We start from the raw sequence: 23,370 nt of genomic DNA, 5'->3' as shown, positions 1-23,370 counted from the left end.
AACATCTAGTTTCAAAAATGTTCTGTTGCTGAAATGATATATCTTGGGTCCACAGGTCAAAGTCATTAGGTCGCCGCCTGAGATATGACAGGGAATACCAAGGAGTAGGTTAAATGTTCTATATGTAAATAGCCTCTGTAAGCTATTAGCTGACAATAAAGTTAAAAATATTCTAATATTTTGATTTGCATGTTTATTATCAAAATTCCTGAAATAAAAATCTCATTCAAATTAATTTTCTTGAATCAAAGACTTTTTACAAAACTCAAATGCTTTTAGCTAAATACTAACTAATCATTTTTCTTGACTCCTGATGATGGGCTTATAGCCTAAAAGTCCTTTAGTTTTTTTTATTATAAGTCTGTTTCTCACAGTTTGACCAGTAATTTCGGCAGGTTAGTGAAAACCAAGCCCTCATTTTCTTATTGTTGATCGAGGTTGAGGAATCTGTGAGTGATGTGGCATGCTTGCAAAACAACAACCTGCTGCATTATTATTATTATTCTGAAAAAAGCAGTTTAAATTATATTGATTATCTGTACAATTATAAAAGCAGGATGCAAATTTCATGGTGATGGTAGTAATATATAATATATATATTTAACCATGTAGATCAACTGTTTTATATACCAAACAGTTGAGCTATATGGCTTATGGAAGATTACATACAGTAAATAGGCATTCTTTTAAACCAGTTTTTATTTACTGTATATTGAATATATTATTACATTCTGTATAAAATCTGCTGTTATAATAATGCATATTTTTAATGAAATTGATTTGTAATAATAATGGAGAAAATTGGATTATTACAATAAATTATTAACTTACACTTTATAATTATACTAGCAACTTTTATGATATTGTCATTTTGTTTGTTTATACTGTTTGCTTAGACATTTTTATCATAACATATATTGAATTATACATTATTCATAGATGCTTAATTTATAATTCGAGAAGTTAATTGGAAATTTTAAGGTAAACCTTATCAAGATTTGTTTTTGGGTTAAATTGTTCTTTCAAATATCACTAAATCACCGTTTTTAAAGTCAGCAACAATATGATTCTTAATATAACTGATTTATATAAATCAAGTTTACACACACAATTTATTCAGCATTCTTCGTTTTGGAATGAAATTTGGAAAATGTAAATTATTCATAGTACAGTGATTCTCAGCTGTTATACTACAACCTAGTCATAGAAATGCCACAAAATTTCAAAAATTATTTTAAAATGCCAATTGTTTCTTATAAAATAAATAAATATTATTATAAATTTTAAAAAATGCAGATCTTTAACACTTTTCATTTATACACATAACAATATTATTGTACATTCAATACTGGCTCATTGGTTTTGCATTAATGTCAATTGGTCATGCACCATTGATCTAGATTAATCAACAGATAACATGTAGTAGGATTACTACAACCAGATTACATAGTCTTTTGCATTAGTTTCTAATTTAGGGAACAGTGTTGTATAAATATAATATACATAATATGTACTTTTTGTGGATAAATACTCTTGTGTACCAATTAGAATTTGGGATTTATTACAACTCATTTGACAGTTAACTGATTCTATAGCATTCCAAATTTTAATGTAATGTTTCCAAATATAGATATGTTATTTATAAAAATACCACTAGAAAAGATTGAAAGCTTAAAAATTTTGAAATTATATAGTTATAGTAATTTATTTTTTCATAAAATAGTTTTTTTACATTGCTGTATTTAAGTGCAGATCTATATTTAGATTAAAAAAAAGAAAATCTCTGTTAACAAATATTATAAATTTCAGTTGTCTGTTTTGATGCAAAAATAAACTTTGACGATAATGCCGAATTTCGACAGAAGGAGATCTTTGCCAATGGTGACAACACAGAGAGCGATCCACGTGAGGTGGAAGCTGCAAAGTATCAATTAAACTATATAGGAATGGATGGAAACATTGCCTGTTTGGGTAGAAATTGAATTTTTACATTCTATTAGCATCTCTTAAATTGCATATTTATAAGTTTTCCTGTTTTTAGTAAATGGTGCAGGCTTGGCAATGGCAACCATGGATATCATACATCTTTATGGAGGAAGTCCTGCCAATTTTTTGGACGTTGGAGGCGGAGTGAAGGAAGAGCAGGTTTATCAAGCATTTAAAATTCTCACCAGTGATTCAAAAGTAAAATAATTATTTTTATTTACATTTTATAATTTCATCTACAACTTTATCATAATGGTTGAAACACAAACTGTTCTAATCCAAATGTAGAATAGTCAAAGTAATAAAAATGAATAATGTCAGTGTTTCTGTCATGGAACCTATCCTGGCTGCATATAAATAAATTTAGGAGAAAATATGTCATATATGTTAAAATATTTTCTCTCCTGTGTAATGAATGGTTATATATATTATAGAACATGAAAAATAATAATTAGTTTGGAAAATTATTTTGATTTTCTAAAATGTGCTAAATGAATGGAAAAAGATCATCATTTGTTAATCTTCTGTTTATGGCAGGGAGTACAAACAGAAAAAAATTAATCAAGAGATTGACTTAAAATTTTGGACAACTACCAAATGAAAATGATTAAGTATAAAAATTTATATAATTTTTATTCTTTCTTGAACTGTCAATTAAATGAAATTAGAAAACTTATTTCATACAGAATATATGTGCTTTATATTTATAAGTGGAAGTTCATTTTTGATTAGTCTTCTAGTAAAATTACAGTCTGAACAACTTATCACCAGTACAAGGTCAGAAGCAATTATTGTGACACGAGAGTTTTATGGTGTTAATCTATAACAAAATTATAAAGGCATTATTAGCAAAATCTCAAAATTTTCTTTTATATTAGATCATCTGTTTTAAGATAAAAAGTGTAGATTCTTCCTCAAAAAAATAGGCTACATTAGCTTAAATCAATTCAAATTCATTTGATGGAAGAAAAATTTTGTCTTTTTTCTCATACATTTCTACATAAAATTTTCATCACTGTTATGCATTGTTAAAAGTAATCTCTATTATTAAGCTCTTGCAGTTCAAGTTCTTGTAAACAAAATAGTAATAATTATTTTAAAAACTTTGCACATTTTGAGAATAACAGCTTTCTACAATTAGCTAATTGTTTATTCCTGGTTAATTCTAACAAATTAAGTTTTATGTAAGCATTTGAGCATTTATTTTGCACTGCAATCAAATATAATATGGTCATTAGTTTTTCTTTTTTATTTCAGGTAAAAGCAATCCTCGTAAATATATTTGGAGGTATAGTCAATTGTGCCATTATTGCAAATGGTATTAAAAATGCTTGCAAAACCATGCAATTACAAGTGCCTCTAGTTGTAAGATTGGAAGGTATGCAATATAATTGTTATAATATTTAAAATTGAAGGTATTTTATAAAATTATTTTAATCAGGTACTAACGTGGACGAAGCAAAGAAAATACTGGCAGAGAGTGGACTGTCTATCACGACTGCCCTCGACCTGGACGATGCTGCGAGGAAGGCCGTGGCCAGCCTGAAAATCTAATTTTAACGGTTTGTAGCAATAGAATGGTCGGGAGAAAGATTTGTACCGACTTGAATGACAGACTAGAATTTTGTCGGCCATTTTGGCATCGATTGTTTTATAACAACAATTGAGAAATTATATATTTTATAATAAAATGACTAACACGTACGCCTGGCACTGCAAAATTTTTTGTGCCAAGATGTCTAGGGACTCGTCTTTTGCCAAGACGAAAGTGGTGTATTACCTAGTCCATAATATTATCATTATTTACAATGATGAAAGAATACTTATATAGATTAATAGAAAAAATTTTATATTGAATTTATACATGCCAAATATTAGTTTTTGAAATAGTTGTTACAAATATAAAAATATTTACTGTTTAAAATCTGTACTTTTAAAATAAAGATATTTCGTACTTTAAAAAGTTTACTTATTTCATCTTGATGATGTGATAGTTGTTGAAAAATTAGTTAGAATCAGTGGCGTGCCATCGGTGGAAGTGCCGCTTCCACCTTCCAATGACCTTCCCTTGTAGTTTCTAAAATATAAATTTTCATATTTTAACATACTTTGAATTAATTAAAATTAATATTTTATTATAACTGCATCATGTATCTTATTACAAATTTCTATACTACATGTGAAAAAAAACGAAAAGATTGTTATTGCATATTCGAATATCAGTGGCGGAATGGAAGCGCTTACGAGACAGCTTCCACGGCGAGAATAACTGAGTGGTGTAAAGCAGCCAGAGGGCATTGGCGCATGCGCTTTACAGAGCACCATCCTCACTCGGTTTAGCTGGTGGAAGCTACACACATGTAACACTTCCAACGATTCTATCTCTTAGCCCAGTGTTTTTCAACCAGGGTGCCACAGTGCCACGATAAAGGTGTCGCAAAGTTTAAGATCTTTAGGCATTTTCTTGGAAATTTACTTAAGTGTAGTTCAAGATAACTCATTGTCAGTATTTTGACAAAATTCAATGGAATAATTAAACTAGTACTGGAAAGATAAACTATTAAAAAACAAAAACCGTAATGTTTCCAGCAATAAAAACTATTTAATAATAACGTTTTCGACTGTTTTAAACAGCCATCATCAGTTACAACGAACTTAAACAAAAAAGAATGCAGAAAAAAATAGAACACAAGCAATACAAATATTTAAAATTCAAAAATAATTCCAAAGTAAAAAATGCCGTCGTATATTAGAAACTAACAAAACTGCGCATGCGCTAAATATCGTAGTAAGAATAAAAATAAAAACAAATAACAAAAATACTTCCGCAAAAATATTTCTATTACAAGAAAAGAAACGTTATGCATTTCGGTAAAACGACTTCCATGCCGTGGATAAAGCATCTGCATCCCTATGGTTAATGCAACCCGTGTTAACGTGGGCTTTGTATATTTCCAGCTTTTCTAGATGTTTCAGCATTTGTTTGTTGGTCGTGGCCCTGATAATAGATGCTTTGTCCCAATGAACGTCGACATCTTGATGCTTAGCGAAAGCTGCTAGCACAGTAGAATCTAAGCTCTTATTGATGGAGTATCTATGCTCCTTAAGCCTCTGCTTTAAATGTCTCATAGTTGCACCAACGTATACCAGATCTGTGTTAAATCGGCGATCTTTTAAAGGTATAGAATATACCCCCGTCTTAAAACTCTGGTTTTCTTTCTTCTTGTCGTTTCTTAATAATCGATATACTGTAGGATTACGCCGATATAACACCTTCATGTTGTTATTTCTGGCTACTTTCTTAATCATCGTGTGCAAGAATGGAAAATAATTGAGAATCACTTTTCTTCCTTGATTCATAGGAGGAAGCTGCCGATTTTTTGCCTTCCGAAATTTGTCGATAAGCCCATCAATCTCCTTACTCCGATATCCGTGTTGTAATGCTGTAGTGCGGATGTAATCTAACTCCTTGTAGGTGTCAATAACACTGGTGCAATGTGTGTGAGCACGTTTGATCCAGGCGTGAAAAGCTGCATACTTAAAATTCATAGGATCGAAAGAATTTTTTGGTATAATAATGGGCTGATAGCTGGGTTTTCTATAAACGTCCGTCCATATTTGACCCTCCTTGCATGTGATTGAAAGATCAAGGAAATTTACATTAGAAGCACTTTCTTGGTCCAGCGCTAAAGTCAAACCATACGGGTTTTTGTTGATTTCTTGAAGGAACTGCAGAGCGCTACTATTATTTTTCCAAAGGATGAAAACATCATCAACATATCTTGCATATAAAATGATTTGGTGTTGAAAGAAGGGTATGACTTTGTTTTCCAAGCGACGTAAAACAAGCTCACATAAAATAGAGGACATAGGGCTCCCCATAGGTACCCCTCTTTCTTGCAAATATGTTTCATCTTCAAATTCGAAAAACGATGTGTAACATATTAAATTTGCAAGCTCCAAAATGCTGGAATGGTATTTCGTTGCATTATCTATATTAGCAAAAAGAAAGTCTCTCAGTTCACAAAAACACGGCGGCAGTCTTATAGACGGAAACAAGGACTTAAAATCCATCACTGTCATATATTCCTTATCCTTGAGTGTAATGTTGTTGAGTTTTTCCACCAGTTGCACTGCGTTTTGTATAGCATAGGGGTATTCTTGAATCTTTGGCCGGATAAACTTGACAAGCTGCTTCTCAATGGCAAATGTAGGGGATCCGCACTTCTCTATTACAGGGCGTATTTGGTAACCAGGCTTGTGCGTTTTACCAAAAGCGAAAATTCTAGGCGTTTTTGGAGCCTGTAAAACTGAATTATGCATACGTAAAATACGAGCCAACGGGGTTAAAGAGAATTTCTTGACTCTTTGCTGCAGCGATTCCATATATTTGTTGGGAGCATGTTGACATTCGGTGGTTCTGATGTATTCATGTAATTTATGGTTATACGAGTCACGTTTTGTAAGGACAACACCTTTAGATTTATCTGCTTTAATAAGTACTATATCATTCATTTGTAGCCATTGTCTTGACATTTCAATGCAGCTGTGGAAACGTCTTGCTTCTAAGTTAGACTTTCTTTCATTTGCGGAGCTAAACCTTGCTTTCCATCTGATGTAATCTTGCCCAGTAGTATTCATATCCTTGATAATTAATTCAATATTTGGAACAATATCCTCAGGCCTTGGTACAGTAGTAGGAGCATAGAGAGGGCCATATTTTAGAGCTTCAAAAAGACACTTTGGAGGAGTGATGTTATATAAAAAACTTAAATGGTTACTACGTGGGCAGAACGTCAAACCTCGTTTGATAAATAATACATTTGTAACAGCTTGGGATAACATCACTCCTCCAAAGTGTCTTTTTGAAGCTCTAAAATATGGCCCTCTCTATGCTCCTACTACTGTACCAAGGCCTGAGGATATTGTTCCAAATATTGAATTAATTATCAAGGATATGAATACTACTGGGCAAGATTACATCAGATGGAAAGCAAGGTTTAGCTCCGCAAATGAAAGAAAGTCTAACTTAGAAGCAAGACGTTTCCACAGCTGCATTGAAATGTCAAGACAATGGCTACAAATGAATGATATAGTACTTATTAAAGCAGATAAATCTAAAGGTGTTGTCCTTACAAAACGTGACTCGTATAACCATAAATTACATGAATACATCAGAACCACCGAATGTCAACATGCTCCCAACAAATATATGGAATCGCTGCAGCAAAGAGTCAAGAAATTCTCTTTAACCCCGTTGGCTCGTATTTTACGTATGCATAATTCAGTTTTACAGGCTCCAAAAACGCCTAGAATTTTCGCTTTTGGTAAAACGCACAAGCCTGGTTACCAAATACGCCCTGTAATAGAGAAGTGCGGATCCCCTACATTTGCCATTGAGAAGCAGCTTGTCAAGTTTATCCGGCCAAAGATTCAAGAATACCCCTATGCTATACAAAACGCAGTGCAACTGGTGGAAAAACTCAACAACATTACACTCAAGGATAAGGAATATATGACAGTGATGGATTTTAAGTCCTTGTTTCCGTCTATAAGACTGCCGCCGTGTTTTTGTGAACTGAGAGACTTTCTTTTTGCTAATATAGATAATGCAACGAAATACCATTCCAGCATTTTGGAGCTTGCAAATTTAATATGTTACACATCGTTTTTCGAATTTGAAGATGAAACATATTTGCAAGAAAGAGGGGTACCTATGGGGAGCCCTATGTCCTCTATTTTATGTGAGCTTGTTTTACGTCGCTTGGAAAACAAAGTCATACCCTTCTTTCAACACCAAATCATTTTATATGCAAGATATGTTGATGATGTTTTCATCCTTTGGAAAAATAATAGTAGCGCTCTGCAGTTCCTTCAAGAAATCAACAAAAACCCGTATGGTTTGACTTTAGCGCTGGACCAAGAAAGTGCTTCTAATGTAAATTTCCTTGATCTTTCAATCACATGCAAGGAGGGTCAAATATGGACGGACATTTATAGAAAACCCAGCTATCAGCCCATTATTATACCAAAAAAATTCTTTCGATCCTATGAATTTTAAGTATGCAGCTTTTCACGCCTGGATCAAACGTGCTCACACACATTGCACCAGTGTTATTGACACCTACAAGGAGTTAGATTACATCCGCACTACAGCATTACAACACGGATATCGGAGTAAGGAGATTGATGGGCTTATCGACAAATTTCGGAAGGCAAAAAATCGGCAGCTTCCTCCTATGAATCAAGGAAGAAAAGTGATTCTCAATTATTTTCCATTCTTGCACACGATGATTAAGAAAGTAGCCAGAAATAACAACATGAAGGTGTTATATCGGCGTAATCCTACAGTATATCGATTATTAAGAAACGACAAGAAGAAAGAAAACCAGAGTTTTAAGACGGGGGTATATTCTATACCTTTAAAAGATCGCCGATTTAACACAGATCTGGTATACGTTGGTGCAACTATGAGACATTTAAAGCAGAGGCTTAAGGAGCATAGATACTCCATCAATAAGAGCTTAGATTCTACTGTGCTAGCAGCTTTCGCTAAGCATCAAGATGTCGACGTTCATTGGGACAAAGCATCTATTATCAGGGCCACGACCAACAAACAAATGCTGAAACATCTAGAAAAGCTGGAAATATACAAAGCCCACGTTAACACGGGTTGCATTAACCATAGGGATGCAGATGCTTTATCCACGGCATGGAAGTCGTTTTACCGAAATGCATAACGTTTCTTTTCTTGTAATAGAAATATTTTTGCGGAAGTATTTTTGTTATTTTGTTTTTATTTTTATTCTTACTACGATATTTAGCGCATGCGCAGTTTTATTAGTTTCTAATATACGTCGGCATTTTTTACTTTGGAATTATTTTTGAATTTTAAATATTTGTATTGCTTGTGTTCTATTTTTTTCTGCATTCTTTTTTGTTTAAGTTCGTTGTAACTGATGATGGCTGTTTAAAACAGTCGAAAACGTTATTATTAAATAGTTTTTATTGCTGGAAACATTACGGTTTTTGTTTTTTAATAGTTTTTTTTTTAAATTCAATGGACTTATATTTTGATTTTGAACACGTAGAAACACTATTTTTGCATTAAAATGCTACTTAAAACTGTCAATTTTTAAAATTTTTCTTGGGGAGGGGACTCTCTCCCCGGACTCCACCCTAGCATTGCGCATAATATTTGTTTTCTCAAAAGATTCATCTGTTCCCCATTAAAGCCCCCATTTTCAGATTCTAGATCCGCCGCTGGTCAAGGGTGCCGCGATTTTTATTTTTCAATCGGGTGCCATTCAATGAAAAAGGTTGAAAACACTGCCTTAGCCACTGCGTAGGGAGCTCTCTAAGTGAATTGTTTGAATACTCTTTACTTTTCAAATCTTAATGTTATTTTTATGTAAGTTTTTTTGCAAAGTTATATTTAATTATAGTTTTCTTTTAATTATACTGTAATTATATTGACAGATTTTCAGACAAAATCTTCAGACTTTTTATCACTTTTAGATGTTAATAATTTTAATATTACGAAAAAAAATTTTTCCAAGCATGTTTTAATTCTTTAAGTAAATTTTATGGGAAATGTTTTGATTTATCTAAATTACGTAGTGAATCGCAATATTTATATTCGTGTCCGGAGTATATTGACAAGTAATTCTTAAACATAAAACATATTATAATTAACGTCAATCCGAACAGAGACGTACTAAAAGAATTATATGATTTAATATCATTAATATTTACGGTAACATGTGAGGTTCCGGACAGGTCTGCTCATCACAAAAGACACAAAAAACGGTTAATTTAGAAAAAAATTTATTAGTTTTAAAAAACATAGGTAAAAGTCGTTTGTAGTCGGACATCCATTGTTTATATCAAACTGTCGTCGCTAGCATTGCTTTCGATAGAAAAAGGGCTTTTAAATACGACGTTGATGGAGTCGACGACCAGCGACTTTTGTGATAAAGTAATTAACGACTTGGCGGAAAAAATCGCCGAATAGAGTTAGTTTTTAGAAAAACTTGTTTTTTTAATTTTTTATCATTGTTTGCATCATATCAATTTGTATTTTAGAACTAGACAAAAATAAACAATTTATGTATTTATTTCCAGTATTTGTTTAAAATTTTTATGGAAATGTGAGGTTCTGGACAGGTCTGACCTGTCACGAAAGACGCGAAAAAACAGTTAATTTAGAGAAAAATTTATTAGTTTAAAAAAACATAGGTAAAAGTCGTTTGTAGTCAGACACCCATTGTTTATATCAAACTGCCAGGCAGAAACCATAAATTGCGGTAGGAAGTCGTCCTATGATCGGTGGATTGAATTCATCTTCGATTTTGACTTCTCCCGCTCCAGGTAAGAGTCTCGTTATGTTTAGTAACCAGAGACCAAGCACTTGGGAAGCGTGACTGAGGGAAAATGACCAATCAAATGGACAAAAGAAGGAACAGAGATTGATATAATCCCTGACAATCGAGGACACCTGGCACTCGGTTAATGTTCCGAATAACCAAAATGCCGTGTGTCAACGCACCAAAAAAAAAATTCTTGTTTATATCGTGCCAACCTGTAACCCATGCCACTTCGGACTTAGACCGTGTCCCCGATGCCAACGAAGGAAGTCTCCCCGTGCCCTAGACTTGTCAACGCCACTGTCCCAGGGCCACCTTCGATCGACCATCAAAGAACCACATCGACGCCCAGGATGTCCGAACAGCTGGTTGTCCTAAAGCAAACTATTTTGTACATAGTATATGTTTATTTTGTGTTTCTTTTTTGTCAGGTACGTCTCTTCCGCCACCACATATGTACAAATGGACCCTAGGCCATCACTGGCACAATTAACTGATTGCCTCTGGAAGTCAGCTTCTTACAGAAACACAGCTTCTCTATCATCAAATGTCACAGCACGTCACTGGTTAGAATAATTGTAGTTTAATCAATTATTCTATGTGGGAGTAAGCTGATGTATTCTCTTCGTAAAGATCACAGAATTTTCCACGTGTTTTTAATGGTTGGACGTTCTTCTCGCCACCATCTGGACTTTGTCTAGTTCCAACTCCAGATAGATCTACTGAACTATAATGGTTTTATTTGTCAACATTGCAACATTTGGATTATGAAATCCTCAAATTGAATTGGAGAGCTTGGTTACAAGTTCTCCAAATGCATCATGGCATGTCTGCACAGATTGTTATGCACAAACTAAGCTTGCAGTTTCAGTTTAGTACATAAGGCATTTCAGTGATTAAATTACAACACTTTTGTCTCAAAATTAGTGTAATTAAATTAATTGCATAGCATGAAAATGTATTAGAAAAAAAATACCCAGGTGACTTAATATAACAGTGTCTACACTTTTAACACCACAAAACTGTAAGCATTTGATACATGTATACATACACACGATTTTAAGCTATTGAAAATAAGCATAAGAAATACATCCTTGTTTTACAAAGAATTCAAATAGCCTATGCTCTTTTATCGCAAGTTAATTTAAGAATTAACTTGCCGATAAGAGTTTAAGTTAGGATTCAGATTACAATTAAATCTAGAATTAATGCATGACAAATACCAATTTTAACCATACTTGCAATTTTTTACTAGATTGAATATTCTACAGCCTCGAGTTAAAATTTCTTTAAAACACCTTCAAATATTAATAAGAAAATAATTTCCAGAAATCTTTGAAATTAATGTGATGTGGTTGTAAATTAATATTCATTAAAAAGTTCTGTTATCAAGATTTGCCAAATGATCACTTTTTGGCTCTGTTTTTATTCAAATACAACCTTTTTGATTTTTAATGTTTGGAACTTTTTGACAGCGATTGATAACTCATATCCAAATCTTGGTTTTGTAACAAGAAACTCAAATGATTTTATTTCAAAAATATCCAAAAGTATATTTAAATGACATTACATAAAGATTTATTGAACTAAATCAATTTCAATACTCCAGTAATTAAATGACTAAAGAAAACAGTTAATTACTTTTAGGTCTACTAAATTCCACAAAAAATAGAATGATAGAATTTATTTCATTAAATTTTGTATAATCTAAGTTCAAAGGTTTTTAATATATTTCTGTATTAGTACTGATTGAAGGAGCACTTACAATTCATAATTTTTGAGCACCCTGTAAAATAACAATAATGTAGCAAACTTAAAGGTTTGTGGAAGAAGTAATTATAAGTAATTTTCGCTTTATAAACAGAATGAGCAATTATTTATTGTGACATCATCACAATGGTGGGCTGCAATTTTTAATGTATTTAATTTAATTTAATTTAAAATCCATCTCAAATTAGTAGTGGCTTGCCCCTGTACAGTACACATCATACTTTTCCTTTAAGGAAAATTTTTGAATTGAAATAATGTCTTCCGGTTTTCTTCGGAAGTTCGTAATTGGGGCCTCCTGACCCTAAGGTTTCTATATCTGGTCTTGTGTTTCATCTATCTAACTCTGTTCTCAAGATTAAGGAAAGAAGGATGGACAGACAGCAACAGAGAATTTATAGGTTTAAAATTTTTTCAAATTGCAACCCAAAAACTAAATGCAGTAGAATGATTAACTCAAACTAGATTCACAAAAAATGTTAAGATATTATATAAAACTGGAAAAAACAAAGACATCATATAAAAATAATTTTATCTGTATTAAATAAACCACAATTTACAGAAATTACAAAGAAAATATAAATATAGTACCTTACAGTTGCTTAAAAATACTGTTCAAAGTTAAAACCATTTACATTTTAACACAGCCAACAGTAATACATGACAAACTTGTACAAGTTCAAAAATATGCAATTCTTGAATCATTTCTGTTGATGTGACATTTCTTCCAACCATATTGTGTGTGCAGAAGTAAGTGGTATGTCATAAAAGAATGATTACGTTCAATATGCTAAAATATCCAAAGTGTGTCATACAGAAAAGTTTTATATGGTTCCACGGGGAAAAAACCTATTGGTGACAAATCTGGAGACTTGGCAGTTTAGACAATGGATCAGAAGGTGAACCCTTCCAATCCATTGTCTAAATTGTGGTTAAAATGCTTGTGAGCCAGTGTACCACCAAGTTGAAAGCACTTCTCTTTCCAAAATCTAGAGGAACATTTCCAAGTAGTTCTGGTACAATGTCCTTAAGAAAAATAACACAAGTAACTGTATGCAGCTGAGAAACAGAAGTAGGGCCAATCAGAAAAACCACCCAGAATATTATCCCCTCTCGAGCAAAGGAGTTCTAGGAAATTCTGTTTATTATTTGCTTTGGTGAAGAAACCAATGAAAAAATTCAATTCTTGCAGGATAATCTGCAGGATGAAGTGCTTGTACAGTATGTTTGTCTGCATGCAAACATTACATGCAGACAAATGAGATGACATGGATAAAAATTATTCTTGTACTTGACATTCCATATTAGGCTTAATTAACATGTAGATCATTAAAAATTATCCTGGTGTTAATAGATGTATCATTTTCAAGACATTGTAATACTTTTTGTGCAAATTGTCTGAGGATGTCCAGCATTTTCTGCTATCTATATGAATGAATTATTTTCTAACAATTTACAGTAGATCAAGGTAAAGAAAATGTCAAGGACACCTTTTGGTTAAGAAATTGTTGGCAATTCATTGTGCTTCTCTACTGTTCCATTAGCATTACAATAACAGAAATGCATATAAACAAGCTCAGACCAACTGAAACACTCCATAATTAGTGAAATGATAGCAACCTTCCTGTTTCTACTGCAAATAAATTGTCAATTTGCATAGCCTATTGACAATTACTCGGACAATTTCATTTAATATTTACAGGGAATTTAGATAGGAACTTTAAAGTTTCTGAGCAAAACACTAGAGATGCAAAAGCATCCTAATTGCTGTTAACTTCGATCTGTATCTTGTACGGTTCATTTCACGAATCTTGTCCAAGCTGTAAAAATGCAGATAGCCGGGACCAGTCTATTTACTTAATGATAGGAGCAGATTGTTTGTTGAATACTGATAAGGGTACTGAGTTACTAAATAGGGCTCTTGAACTTTATAAAACTTCTAGATCCCTTACTAAATATTGTGCATTGTTCAGCCAAGATATATGAAATATGTAAACATCATTGACCCTGTTTATATGGTAAAAATTGCTTATAATTATTTCCTCTAAGTTTATCTATCTAATTTTTGAACACCCTAAATATGCATATAGTTGAGATGTGTGTTGAGTGAACATGCTATCTGCAGTTTGGAGGTGCAAAAATTTCCTGCCAAAACTAACCAAAGTCCAGAATGAAATTATTTACATTTAAGCTATTCTTTATAAAATAAGGGAGCTTGTACAGGTGACCATTCTTTATGTACATGTGATGGCTGGATGGCTGAGTGTAGGGTAGCAGCCCACTGCTTTGGAAACCAGGATTGAAATCAGATGGGTCAAAAAACCCAGGAATTTTTTGAAAGATGGTCTTGTCCAAGTATGTCAGGTGCTGTCCCTCATCATCCAGCTGCATCATTGTGGACCTGGTGAAAAACATAATGGATTTAGTAAAAAGTTCTCTTAGTGACCATAGGGCTGAGTTTTAAAAAGATTATGTATCTAGCAGGCAATGACAACTTTGCAATTGGTAGGGAATCCAATTATTTTTTAAAGTCAGCCATGCAAATCTGATAGTTCTGAGAGAGATTCTAAAAACTGTAATATAACAATGTCATTGCAATATTGACAAAAAAGTTTAACAAAATATCAAATTTTAATGACACACAAAGGGTTTGGATCCAAAGCCCAGTTGTAGAAAACAGCAATTATTAAACCACAGGATGAGTTTTAAAAAATTGAATGTGTTGTGAGGATTTTACTGTCTGCAAATTCTGTAAATATAAACAAAGATTTTAAAGAAAATTTTTGACTTTAAGTTAAAATTTTAGCTGTTTACCATAATTTCCTGCATATAATCCACAACAACATATAACTTGCAGAAAAGAGGAATTAGGAAAACTTATCAGCTTTCAAGACAAAAACAAACAATTCATATCCAACAAAAACATCTGAGATGTAAAAAAATTGTGCCAAGTAAAAACTTGTGACAATTTACATGATAATCAAATTTTTTCTCAAGAGTTTTTCTTTGGTAAATATAAGCTTGGCACTTTGAAGTGAAATGTAGAAAATAATAATACAGGTAAAAATCTTGTGTGTATCATTTCAAAGCACCATGTTTATCTTTATCAAACAAAACTGCTAAGAAAAATTTTGACTATCAACTAAATTGTCACACTTTTTTACATATCAGATGTTTTTGTTTGGATATGATATACAATGACTCCTACCAGGTTTTTAAAAATTTTATATTATAAATATTTGAGTCACAGAACTCTTACAAACATATATATTGGGTCTTATCAGCAAAAAGTTTGAGAAATGCTGAGCTATCACTCTTCATTCTTTTCCTGGACTATATGCAATGTCTGGAAATCTGGAAAATAAAATAAAGTAGAAATGTAACAAGTAAACGTGCTTTGAAAATAAAGGGCATTCACTTTTGCATCATCCTGTATTTCAAATTTATTTAAAAATTCCCCAAATATATTCTTGCAAATGATTATATTTAACATTTGTTCAATCATTTCCTATTTTAAAAAAATTCAATGTTCTGACCTGTGTATGTGCAAAATTTAATATTTAAGTTTAACTTATTATTTTCTGTTATTTTATTAAAATGATGCATTTTTAAAATTTCTTTTAAAATAATTTTAAAAAAATTACAAAAACTTCCCAATTAAAATGGCAAATTTAATTGTAATTATTTTCAAAATATTTTATTTCTTCTTTTCTGCCACATTTAAAAGGAAGTACACGACAGATGATGTCTGCACAAAAACTTTCTCAATTATTTAGGAATCAAAAGAATTTCTTTCTTTTTCTTTCTCAATTATTGAAATTTTCATTTTTATTTTTGAGATTCGTCACATCCATAACCAACGTTTATATATAAATATTTGACATTTTCAAAATATTTTACAGAATTATTAATAATAAAACATACAAAATTTATAAATTTGCAATGCAAAATCATTTACTGAAAATCTGATATGCATCTTTTTATTTAATTTTTATTTATGAATAACATTGCTACGTATCAAAAACTTTTCCTTTTAAATATAATTTTTGTTCATTCTGGCACTATATTCTTTATGTGCATTAACAGTACATACAATACTTTACTACAGATGATACTCCTCCTAACTGTCTTCTTGGGATTGAAATATACATGAAGCAAATTTTGTTTGGTTTCATTGTGAATGCTTTTTTGTTGACAATACATAGGATGATCAGAAAAAAAGATTACATGATTATATAAAGTCATTGAAAATTCTAGACTTGTGGATTAAAGTAAGGGCAACTAGCTCTCTAAGAACAAAGAAGCTTAGTTGTGCTCTTGAGTAGCAAACTTCTGGTCACAGTTTTCTGGAAGTATCTGGTATTTTACTATCTGAATTCTGGAATGTAATCATGCAGTTAATTTATATAATTGCTTTGCAACTCTATGGCTATTGTGAGAGGCTGTGAGGACAATGTTATTGTCATTTCAGTAATTCTACCTTCGTGACAGTACTCAGCTGCATGTGGTATAAAAGATGATGCTTCCTACAGCAGATCAATTGAAAATTATAAGACCACCTGATATAACAGCAAATGATTTCTATGTTTCCTGCACAAGGGCATTCATAGAGGGGGAAAATGGGGCACTCATACTCTGGAATCAAGTAAATATTTCTTTTCTTTCATATTGTAAATTTGTATACATTAAGTGTTTTTGAATTGATGCAATATTGTATTCTATAATCTACTTACAAAAAAAGGCCTAAAAAATTAAATAAAAATTTATTGATGTAATTATTTGTCTCCAAGCTTTGCCCCCACCCCGAAAAATTTTCTGTTGACTCCTATGTTCTTGCCTAAAGAAAACAGTAACTCATCATGTCAGTTGTGATTTGATGTGAAAAACATGGCAAGACTGTGGCTGTCAAAGCATGGAACCATTGTTTCATGACATTAACGTTAAACAATTGTATACTGTTATAAGTGCTGTAATTACTATGTATAAAATATAGAACTAATATAGGTTGGACATTTTTGTACTATAATATACAATTCCAGAATTAAATTTCTGTTTTTTTTATTCTTTTTATATATGATTATTTAATCTCTTTTTCTGATCAACCCTCATATTTATGAATAAATATTTTATTATGTAGCTTTTAGACACTATATAATAAAATATTCATTGAAAAAACAGGGACAATCAAATATAATTGAGAACAATTACAAAGCCTAGTGCAGAACGATTTTTATAGTCAAACATATATTTTTTAAACGTAATGCAACAAATTGTTACGATGTATTCCTTTACATATTTGCATAAATAACATTAAAAACACTTCATTTTTCTTAACTTGAAATAACAAGAAATATATCATAATGTAAAAATTAATCTTTAAGTGTATACATTCAATCTATCAGAATTACTATTCTTTGTATTAAATGAACAAATTTAGAAAAAATAAAATAAAATAAAATAAAATAATTATAATAGAGGAACTTTTTATTCTCTTATTTTATTGTTTTCTAGCAGCATTATTAGTCGTTGGAAGACACCTCAAGTTGGCGTAATAAACTTAGGATAAATATAGCACATTTAAAAAAAATACAATGCAGTATGCTACATAGCACCATATATTATGGATATTAATTGAAAATTAATAAATGTACTGTACAAAAAATTATAGTAGATGCTCGATTATCTGGAAAAAAAATAATGCCAAACAGTATAGATTAATCAAGAATTTGGTTACATACAGTATATAGTGTAGAAAAATCTTCAAAACTATTAGAAAATATTGTAATGTGGACTTACTATGTTTAACTTTACAGATTTCAAACTTTCTTGCAATATTGCTATCAAATACTCTCTTCACAAAACTTTCAACTGTATTTTCTTGAGTGTAACCTGCAGTTTTTCTTGGTATATGTGATTTAAGTATTCTGGATAATCGAGAATCTACCATACTAGAGTTTCGTTTTTAAAAAAGCAAGCATTCTGATGCAACAATGCAATTATTCACTTTGTTTTTACATACTAAATAATGACATAGATAAAAAAGAACTTTTTTAAATAAATATAAAGAACATTAAACTATACATAATTAATTAAAATACTATTTATTTGATGTAAATTCCAATGGAAATACTTTATAATTTAAACACATTTGTATAAAACTGCATTTATAGATATTTTATTAGGGTAACAGAATATCAAATTTAGGAAAAATATTAATAAAGAAACCTGAATTAAAATAACAGTGATGGAAACATTTTCCTATATACCATAACTTGATAATCAGACTAATGGTCCTTACTAATAAAAAAGAATAATAATAATAATTCTTTTCAATACATTATCACAGTAGAAAATAATATGCCAAACAAATGTTTACTTTTTATTTTACAACAGGGGAAGAGACCCCATATTTGATCACTTGAGAGAAAAGGAAAAAATAATGTTTCATATGAATCTGATTATCACAATTACCTTGTAAATTTTAACAGTTAAATAATAATAATTATAATAATAAAACAAAGAAACATTTTTAAAATAGATTATTATTATATCCCATTATTAATAAATGTTTCATGTTATAATAAATTCTTCGGCTTGAACAATATATATATTTTTTTCAACTCTTTTGTTGAACATTACCCTTATTTTTCATTAAAAGTGAAAAAATGGATTGGTCACAAGATCATTTATATATATTGGATCTGCATAGCAGATATAATATTAAGAGGCACTAGATTTATAAATGCTGATAAATTGCAACAAATTTTTTTTTTTTCAAACACTCTAACAAAAGTATAGTATTCTATACAGGGAAACTCTATCCTCTGGGGAAACTATTTTGCTAACATAGCAGGAAATATTCATTGCCATTTAACCAAGAAAACAAAACAAAATGATCCTTACTGATAGCTGATTTAGCCATGTCTGCTATGCAGACTGCTACATATTGATATGAAATGCTTACTTGACAATCATCAAATTATTCTTCTTTCATGAATGAAAGTTGGCAAGATCAGTTTATAATTCCAACTTAAATGATAAAATATCAATTTTTTTTCCTTCCATGGAATTCCTATAAGTGTGTTTTTAACTTATTAAATCAATCTTGTATTAAAACTAGTTCATTTCTTTGTCAACTGTAGATGATTGGGTGCATCTGCAAACATAAATTTAAGTCTATAAGCTTCTGCCACAAGAAGACTCATTTCTTCGTTACCCCAGTGTAACGTTGGTAGATTCTGAAGTGTTAGCATTAAACCCTAAAATAAAAATATTTACCTGTTTAAAACTTTGTTAAATGGTTTGGTTAAACATAAATTTTAGTCATAATATGTGATTTATGTATGTTTATATAACTACATAATATTTATTAACAGAAACAATTATTTTATTGTTAGTAATTGTATATTTTGTTTGTAGCTATTTTGTAAATATACAAAATAAAAAATATAAATAATAAATACATAATTGATTAAATACTTAAGCCAGAGATAGTTTAATCATTAAGTAATAATTTATAAGCTACTTGTATAGCTTCATCCTTAAGCCAATATCATATTTTTAAAGGCACATTAAGAAACAGCAATTTAATCTTTATTAAATGCAATAACTTATAACAATAATCCTGTTATATTTTCTACTGTTTTATGTGGAATATATAATTTTCAAGTTAAATCATATTATGATGTTTTATCACTTTTCCTTCTTTGCACTTCCATCTACCTAAATATACATCATAGAAAAACTTTATAAATTATATCATATGACATTTTATACAATATAACCTATTCTTTTGTATTTTATCTATAAACAATTTTCCCAACATATATTATTCTCGTTATAAAACTTAAGGATATAGATTCTTCTTAAATAATTTAGAAATGATAAACTTAAATGTTATTTCAGAAGTTTTAATTAAATATTTAAAACAACAGTGTTTTCAGTTTGATCAAGGAACAAACTTGAAAGAGCACATGATAAAATGATTAAGATAAAATAGCAATTTAAACGTAAAAGAAATATATGTATATGTATGTACTGTACACATATATAATATGTTTATATTTATTTTATTTAATTATTTAAATTTATCTGATATTTATTAATATATGTATATTGTCAATTTAACTACCAAATTAACAGATTAAAGAATAATTTGGAATAATTTAGGCTATCACACTGTTTCTATATTGTTTAATTAGAATGTAAATTATCATCAAAATGAAATGTGTACTTGTAGTGTCAAATTTGTTACTTTAATTAAATTTTAGATGTCTAAAACAATAATTAGTTACTTTATTAATTTTTTAATACATCTATACTTTTTTTTTTGGATAATCAAAAGTATATACTGTATCAATACCCAACTCGTACCACCTTATATAAGCAGCCTTGTTTAATAGAATCTAACTAACGTTTTCGATCGTGTTTAACGACCTTCTTCAGGTTAGAACATCGAAAAAAATTGAACACAAGAACGTTTAGCAGTAACGACCGCTCATTTGGAACGTTTTAAGAAGAACATTTAAATAGGATAGCGTGCGCCATCTCTACATCGATGAGTATTAAATAATACAATACAAGAGAATAATGTAAAGATAGATAACAAACAGTGAACAATAATAATAATAATATATGCCTCGTGGGGATATTGAAAATAAAAAAACCTTATGTTAAAGTATCTACATGACATGCAGTGTATTACAACCCACCCAAGCGCACTAGAGAAGCTGCAAGCAAGGATTAAAAGATTTGCATGCACACCGCTTGCTAAAGAACTGGGTATGACTAATATCGTTGTCCACTCTCCCTCGACACCAAGGCTATTTGGATTTGCTAAAACCCATAAAGAAGATAAGGCATTAAGGCCAGTGGTAGATAAAGGGAGCGCACCCACAATTTTACTAGAAAGATTGGTTAACGGCTTCATTAATAAATATTTACCCCAGAGTCCGTACAGCATAAAACAACCCATAGACCTCCTACACAGAATGGCTAGCATGAATCCGCAACAAGTTAAATATATGACCGTATTGGACTTCAAGGCTTTATATCCCTCCGTCAAGCTGGAACCATGTTTCTGCCACCTAAGAGACTTCCTCCTAAGCGTGATCAAGTCCCCAGAAAAGAAAAGAAAACATATACTAGAGATGACGCACTTAACCACATTCTCATCCATCTTTAGCTTTAAAGGCGTCACTTACACGCAACAGAAAGGTGTAGCCATGGGTAGCCCCCTGGCAGGTACATTATGCGAGATGGTCTTAAGAACGATGGAGAATGCACTCCTGCCTAAATACGCTTCGCAAATCCTAATTTACGCTAGGTACGTCGATGACGTAGTGGTTTTCTGGAAAGTAAAACCCAACATACTCCAATTCATAACGGACATAAACGAAAACAAATTCGGCCTCGAGATCGAACTCGAACAAGAAAATGATAAATTTATACATTTCCTAGATTTATCTATACAGCTGGATAGCCAAGGAGTTTTCCACACTAAAGTCTACAGAAAGCCCACTTACAACCCAATATTCATCCCATGGAACTCGCACGACCCACCAGCGTATAAACTCGCAGCATTCAGAGCGCTCGCCGCTCGAGCACACACACACACTGCAGTAGCACCCAAGACGAAAATAAGGAGATGAATTACATCATGAAGCTAGCTAAGAAGCACGGGATCAGTCACAAAGCCATCACTAGCCTCACCACGACACACACTAAGAAGAGAAACCTCCTAAACACAGAGGAGTTTACGTTGATGGACTATAGAGCGGCACTGAGCGGCATATATAGACGCATAGGAAATGCTACAAACAAAAGAATAATATACAAAAGGAGTCCCACTATATACCAACTGTTAAGAGCTGATAAAGACCCCCGGACACTAATTCCCTCCCGGGAGTTTACAAAATCCCGATTACGGACGCACGGAGGCAGAATAAATTATTTTACATTGGTGCCACCAGAAGATCACTCAAGGAAAGGCTAGCGGAACATCAGAGAAACATAAGAAACAAACAGTCTTGCACAGCGCTGGCGACTTAGGTCCTAGCAGAGCCCCAGGAAGTCCAAGCCGAATGGGCCCAAGCAAGACTAATACAAACAGTTCGTAACATAAAGCACCTACGTTATACAGAGGCATGGCATATCTACAAAGCTAGCCAGAAAGGGCAATCCATAAACTTCCGAGAAGCTAGTAAAATATCTACGGCCTGGTGCTCAGGCGACACGTAAACGCCAGAAAGGCGGATTTGCAGAAGCTTACGCTGAACCCGCTGGTCAGTCTCCGCACAGCTCCTACCCTTCCCTCGGTATATGAGATGTTCAGCATGCACCATATTCTTCTGTTAGTATTTTATTTTCAATATCCCCACGAGGCATATATTATTATTATTATTGTTCACTGTTTGTTATCTATCTTTACATTATTCTCTTGTATTGTATTATTCAATACTCATCGACATAGAGATGGCGCACGCTATCCTATTTAAATGTTCTTCTTAAAACGTTCCAAACGAGCGGTCATTACTGCTAAATGTTCTTATGTTCGATTTTTTTCGATGTTCTAACCTGAAGAAGGTCGTTAAACACGATCGAAAACGTTAGTTAAATTCTATTAAACAAGGCTGCTTATATAAGGTGGTACGAGTTGGGTATTGACAAGTCACGCAGTCAAAGATGAGTATATACTGTATTTTCTTTCAAAATAAACATTATTATTATTATTAATTATATTATATTTCAGTTATTTTTTTTTACATATAAGAAGTTTTTTACCTGAAAATCTTTTTCTTGGAGTAAATCTTTTGACCAATGAGTCAAAAATGCAGCACACACATACAAATGAAAAGTGGAGAAACCATTTGTTTCTGACTGTAAGAAAAGAAATCAATTTATATTTGATTAGATGTAAATAAACTGAATTATATTTATAGAGAACAAAATATAATTTTACAATATTTAATAATATCTAGAAAAGATGATCTAAAGGAATAGTCTAATCAAATCGGAAAAAAATGCACAAGATATGATTCTATGCCAATCCATGAGGATAAATTTCTTTAAAATTTTTATGATTTAATTTTTTCCAGTATTTTTCTTTTTCATTGTAAAGTCTTTGATAGATGTTACAATGAACTGTTATATATCAAAATAATCAAACTGTTCACCAGAATGAGCTATAAAATGTCATTAAATGTTTATGGGCCTAAAATTATCATCAGCACTTGTACTTCTTACAGCAATT

At 31.5% G+C, this 23,370-nt stretch overlaps 4 protein-coding genes across 4 annotated transcripts in view; 2 read left to right on the top strand and 2 right to left on the bottom strand.

Annotated features, from left to right (window-relative positions):
* Positions 1–3,949, top strand: part of ScsbetaG (Succinyl-coenzyme A synthetase beta subunit, GDP-forming) — a 51,644-nt gene extending 47,695 nt beyond the window's left edge. Inside the window, exons 8-11 of the mRNA XM_067272929.1 lie at positions 1,810–1,971; positions 2,042–2,184; positions 3,244–3,364; positions 3,428–3,949. Coding sequence (XP_067129030.1) covers positions 1,810–1,971; positions 2,042–2,184; positions 3,244–3,364; positions 3,428–3,540 — 539 coding nt within the window. The 3' untranslated portion in view covers positions 3,541–3,949. The remainder of the gene's footprint in view (positions 1–1,809; positions 1,972–2,041; positions 2,185–3,243; positions 3,365–3,427) is intronic.
* An 896-nt stretch (positions 3,950–4,845) lies between these two features.
* Positions 4,846–6,627, bottom strand: LOC136977479 (uncharacterized). The gene has a single exon (XM_067272974.1). The coding sequence runs from the start codon at positions 6,625–6,627 to the stop codon at positions 4,846–4,848; it is 1,782 nt and encodes a 593-aa protein (XP_067129075.1).
* Positions 6,628–6,739: 112 nt separating this feature from the next.
* On the top strand, positions 6,740–8,726 carry LOC136977478 (uncharacterized). The gene is made up of 2 exons (XM_067272973.1): positions 6,740–7,924; positions 8,049–8,726. Exons 1-2 carry the CDS (start codon positions 6,740–6,742, stop codon positions 8,724–8,726), a joined length of 1,863 nt encoding a protein of 620 aa, XP_067129074.1.
* A 7,140-nt stretch (positions 8,727–15,866) lies between these two features.
* Positions 15,867–23,370, bottom strand: part of Tbc1d22 (TBC1 domain family member 22) — a 58,214-nt gene continuing 50,710 nt past the window's right edge. The window contains exons 12-13 of the mRNA XM_067272926.1: positions 22,902–22,997; positions 15,867–19,378 (exon numbers count right to left, since the gene is read on the bottom strand). Of these exons, the coding sequence (XP_067129027.1) occupies positions 19,241–19,378; positions 22,902–22,997 (234 nt within the window). The 3' untranslated portion in view covers positions 15,867–19,240. The remainder of the gene's footprint in view (positions 19,379–22,901; positions 22,998–23,370) is intronic.

Source organism: Centruroides vittatus, unplaced genomic scaffold, assembly GCF_030686945.1.
Source record: "Centruroides vittatus isolate TY-2023 unplaced genomic scaffold, ASM3068694v2 contig_459, whole genome shotgun sequence".
In the NCBI taxonomy this organism is placed as follows: Eukaryota; Metazoa; Arthropoda; class Arachnida; order Scorpiones; family Buthidae; genus Centruroides; species Centruroides vittatus.
The sequence above is the reverse complement of the archived record's forward strand: the minus strand, read 5'-3'. Positions and strand labels throughout refer to the sequence as shown.